The 5,273-nt window shown below is 47.8% G+C and overlaps 1 protein-coding gene across 1 annotated transcript; it reads left to right on the plus strand.

Annotated features, from left to right (window-relative positions):
* The first annotated feature begins 250 nt into the window (after window positions 1-250).
* ZNF281 (zinc finger protein 281) lies at window positions 251-4,964 on the plus strand. The gene has a single exon (XM_007127664.4). It carries the CDS (start codon window positions 266-268, stop codon window positions 2,867-2,869), a length of 2,604 nt encoding a protein of 867 aa, XP_007127726.2. The 5' UTR covers window positions 251-265; the 3' UTR covers window positions 2,870-4,964.
* The last annotated feature ends 309 nt before the right edge of the window (window positions 4,965-5,273 follow it).

The following is a 5,273-nucleotide window of genomic DNA, read 5'->3' on the forward strand; positions in this document are numbered from 1 at the left end:
CGGGTCGCCGAGCTCCCGGCAGGCCCCGCGCCGCGGCTGCGCAGTGCCGCGCAGGCTTTTAATTCCATTGTGGAGAGGACGGCGTTATTTTTATTAACCGGAGGCGGCGGCGGCGGCGGCGGTGGGACCCGTAAGTGCGGGGCGCGGGCGGCGGCGGGCGGGCGGGCGTGGGCCGGGGGCGCGGGCCGGGGGGGCGGGCGGGGGCGCCGCGGCCGGCGGCCGGCCCACTCCTCCTTCCTCTCCTCAGCCAGGCCTGCTCCGGGGCATGAAAGTCGGCAGCGCGTTCCTGAGCGGCGGCGGCGGCGGCGCGGGCAGCGGCGGGCGGGCGGAGATGGAGCCCAGCTTCCCGCCGGGCATGGTGATGTTCAACCACCGGCTGCCCCCGGTCGCCAGCTTCGCGCGGCCGGCGGGCGCGGCCGCCCCTCCCCCGCAGTGCGTGCTGGCCGCCGCCCCGGCCGCGGCCCCGGCCGCCGAGCCCCCCCCGGACGTGACTTTCAAGAAGGAGCCGGCGGCGCCCGGCGCGGCCTTCCCGGCGCAGAGGACCTCCTGGGGCTTCCTGCAGTCGTTGGTCAGCATCAAGCAGGAGAAGCCGGCAGACCCCGAGGAGCCGCCGGGCGCCCCCCATCCCCATTACGGGGGGCTGTTCGCGGGGGCCGACGAGCGGGCGCCGGGGCTGGGCGCCGGGGACGCGGCCGGCCCGGGCGTCATCCAGGACCTGAGCGTCCTGCACCCGCCGCCGCCGCCGCCCGCCCCGCACCCCCGCGACGTGCTGCTCGGCCGGACTGACGACCCCCGCGGCCCCGAGGAGGCCAAGCCGGACGCGAGCGTCAAGAAGGCCAAGAGGCCAAAGCCAGAATCTCAGGGAATCAAAGCCAAGAGGAAGCCGGGCGCATCTTCCAAGCCGTCGCTGGCTGGAGACGGAGAAGGCGCCGTCCTGTCCCCAAGCCAGAAACCTCACATCTGCGACCACTGCAGCGCCGCTTTCCGCAGCTCCTACCACCTGCGGAGGCACGTCCTCATCCACACCGGGGAGCGGCCCTTCCAGTGCAGCCAGTGCAGCATGGGCTTCATCCAGAAGTACCTGCTGCAGAGGCACGAGAAGATCCACAGCCGGGAGAAGCCCTTCGGGTGCGATCAGTGCAGCATGAAGTTCATCCAGAAGTACCATATGGAGAGACACAAGCGGACGCACAGTGGAGAAAAGCCATACAAATGTGACACTTGCCAGCAGTATTTCTCAAGGACTGATAGACTGTTGAAGCACAGGCGCACGTGCGGCGAAGCCCTGGCGAAGGGGGCGCCCAGTGCGGAGCCTGGGTCATCCAGCAACCATAGCACCGTGGGGAACCTGGCTGTGTTGTCTCAGGGAAGTACAAGTTCTTCAAGGAGAAAAGCAAAGTCGAGAAGCATAGCTGTTGAAAACAAGGAGCCCAAGACTGGGAAGGCAAATGAATCCCATATGTCAAACAGTATAAACATGCAGAGTTACTCAGTAGAGATGCCTACTGTGTCTTCCAGTGGGGGCATCATCGGCACTGGCATAGAGGAACTCCAGAAGAGGGTGCCAAAATTGATCTTTAAGAAAGGAAGCCGGAAGAGCATGGATAAAAACTACCTGAACTTTGTGTCACCTTTACCAGACATAGTTGGACAGAAGTCCTTGTCTGGGAAACCGAGTGGCTCCCTTGGCATCGTGTCAAACAGTAGCGTGGAGACCATTAGTCTTCTCCAAAGTACAAGTGGCAAACAAGGTCAGATAAGCAGTAATTATGACGATGCCATGCAGTTCTCAAAGAAAAGAAGATACCTACCCACCGCCAGCAGCAACAGTGCCTTTTCCGTGAACGTGGGACACATGGTCTCCCAGCAGTCCGTCATTCAGTCGGCGGGCGTCGGTGTTTTGGACAGTGAGGCCCCGTTGTCCCTTATTGACTCCTCGGCCCTGAATGCGGAAATTAAGTCTTGTCATGACAAGTCGGGAATTCCTGACGAGGTTTTACAAAGTATTTTGGATCAGTACTCCAACAAGTCAGAGAGCCAGAAGGAGGATCCCTTCAACATAACAGAACCACGAGTGGATCTGCACGCCTCAGGAGAACACTCAGAACTGGTTCAAGAAGAAAATTTGAGCCCGGGCACCCAGACTGCTTCAAATGACAAGGCGAGCATGTTGCAAGAATACTCCAAATACCTCCAACAGGCTTTCGAAAAATCCACGAATGCAGGTTTTACTCTGGGACACGGTTTCCAATTTGTCAGTCTGTCTTCACCTCTCCACAACCACACTTTATTTCCAGAAAAACAGATATACACTACATCTCCTTTGGAGTGTGGTTTCGGCCAGTCTGTTACCTCAGTGTTGCCATCTTCGTTGCCAAAGCCTCCTTTTGGGATGTTGTTTGGGTCTCAGCCAGGTCTTTATTTGTCTGCTTTGGATGCCACACATCAGCAGTTGACACCTTCCCAGGAGCTGGATGACCTGATAGATTCTCAGAAGAATCTAGAGACTTCATCAGCCTTCCAGTCCTCATCTCAGAAACTGACTAGCCAGAAGGAACAACAGAAAAACTTAGAGTCCTCAACGAGCTTTCAGATCCCATCTCAGGAGTTAGCTGGCCAGATGGATCCTCAGAAGGACGTAGAGCCCAGAACAACGTACCAGATTGAGAACTTTGCACAAGCGTTCGGTTCTCAGTTCAAGTCGGGCAGCAGGGTGCCAATGACCTTTATCACGAACTCTAATGGAGAAGTGGACCATAGAGCAAGGACTTCAGTGTCAGATTTCTCAGGGTATACAAACATGATGTCTGATGTTAGTGAGCCATGTAGTACCAGAGGAAAGACCCCCACCAGCCAGAGTTACAGGTAAGGTCCCAAGAGTGACCAGGCTGGAGGTCTTCTAATGTAATTTTGTTTTATTTTGAGAACACTGCCATTGGAATGTTTCTACACGATCCTATTAAGAATAATGTAATGCCCTTTCAATGCAACTTTTCATATTTAGTTTATTTTGTTAGTGTGATTTTAGCTCTGTTTGTATTATGATTTTTAATCAAAATCAATAGATTAAAATAGTTTGACATTCGAAGTGACAATGTTTAGCAATCAAATTTACATGTATAGATCGTCAGGGAATAGCCCAAAAGTTTTAAATGCAAAAAAAACAAAACAAAAAAAAAAAACAACAAAAAAACCGTACAAAAAAACAAAACAAAACAAAAAAAACACACAAAAACAAAAAAAAACAAAAAAAAAACTTTGTTGCTAGGATTAAGGTTATTCTAATTGCTTTACTCTCAGGAAAGTGTAATAACGCATGGGAATTCTGTACGTTATCACTGTAATGGAATATCCAATTTACAGATAGTATGATAATACATTTCATCACTTAAGTAAGGGATCGAAAACATTTCAAATTGCTCTATCTGGGCTGATACGATACACTTGTCATCATTTAAGTAAGGGATCGAAAACATTTCAAATTGCTGTCTCCATCTGGGCTGATCCAAAATTCTGAGATGTTGGCTACCTATATTTTGTTGCAGCTTTTAAATGTACTCTGAACTTCCAAACCACATTCATTCCAGCCTGGTAGAACAAATATTCTTGGATCTTTGATCAAAGCCTGGAATGATAGCTTTAATAATAGGAAAAACAAAAAAAAAAAGGCACCCTCTCCTTATCCCAACTGTAACAAGGCTGTGTGACTCCATCAGTAGTTGATGGGGAACAGTGTTGAAGGCCAAGTGGTTGGTTGGTTGCAGTATTAGAACCCAAGTTGGGATTACATAATTCTTTAAAATTTGGGGTGTGTGTTATTTATTATACATGGCTTAAAAACATCGTTCTCTGTCATTACATGTCACCCACACTTCTGGGGGTATTTTATGTTATTTTTGCTCTTAACCTGTCCTCTCTTAGAGTTCTGGGCCTTCCTTGTTCCCTGTTCTCCCTGTGTGGACAGTTTCAATTTTAGAATGATTCACATTCCAATAGGTAATTTGTTATGCATTTCCTATGCCTTCCGGCATCCAAACAGTAGAATAAACATCCACCCTCCCCCTTTTTAAAAACGGAACCCACACAGATGTCCATGTATAATAAAGCCCCACATGCTCAGAGCTGTGGATATTAATAAGGTGGTAATTCCAACTGGTGACAGAGCCGATGGGAGGGGTAAGAGTGGCTTATTTAGTAATGACATCAGAACCTCTTTGTGAAATCGCAGCCTGTGTAATGTACATTTTAAAAGGGTGCGTTAGTCAGTATTGTACAGGGGTCTTGTAAAGTCATCCAAACTTGCTATGAACGCTAATTTGCCATTTGAAGCCACTGGTAGACAGTGGCTCTGCTCTAAACCACTTTTTAGCAATTGTATTTTTTTCCTGATTATATTTTTAATGTACTTTGATGTTTATGCTGATGAGTTTTTTATGTACTTTTGGTGATGTTTCAGTCTTATGTACTCTTCTGACGTCAGAAAAGTACCACTGGTTGTTTGCAGTCTTATTGTGTAATCAGCCTACCACAGGCTTCCATGTATAAAGTAATTAATATTGTGCAAGTGTAAAACACTTCTGTTATGAAAGCAGTGTTTGGAAAATGAGAAATTATTTAAAATGGTTACAACATACTAGTTAATTTCCTTTCCCCACTTTCCTCCCTTAAGTCTGCTTTACCAGCTAAATGGTCACTTATTGTCATTTCAAGGACCTTAGAAAATGTGTTTAATCCTCTTAAATACACTCAGTACTAAAAAGTATGTATTTCGTATTTTGCTAAGTGCGGTAAGTTCTGTTGGGTACAGAGTACAAGCTGTAATCAAAGGATGGAGAGGACCTTTACCACTGTATCTCTTGAGCTGTATGATTTTTCTCCAGTGTTTTGTTTTATACAGGTTTTGAATTTCTTTAACTTTTATTGTGTGTACTGAATACTGCATATGTACTATTCTGATTGTTTGCTCTAGTTTACTACCAATAAAAGACCTGTTAATCACAAAATTGAAGAAAGGAGATATCACTTAATATCCAGTCACATTTTTCAGATTTTTCTGTTAACTACATTTCATAAAATATTCATGTCAGTGGTATAACCTGCAGTTTAGGGACTGGAGTGTGTGTGTGTGTGTGCATGTGCGTGTGCATGTGTGTTTCAAGTATTTCATGTTTCTAGGTTTATTATATTTGAAAATTGGTTGAATATTTTCTTCAGTTTGAGGCATACTATCTGGAAGAATAGGAATTTAATAGTATGGAAATTAGAACGTGTTT

Source organism: Physeter macrocephalus, chromosome 4 (genome assembly GCF_002837175.3).
Source record: "Physeter macrocephalus isolate SW-GA chromosome 4, ASM283717v5, whole genome shotgun sequence".
In the NCBI taxonomy this organism is placed as follows: Eukaryota; Metazoa; Chordata; class Mammalia; order Artiodactyla; family Physeteridae; genus Physeter; species Physeter macrocephalus.

Bases quoted from the DNA above. Each gene is read 5' to 3' on its own strand.
- ZNF281 (XM_007127664.4), top strand. From the start codon at position 266: ATGAAAGTCGGCAGCGCGTTCCTGAGCGGCGGCGGCGGCGGCGCGGGC.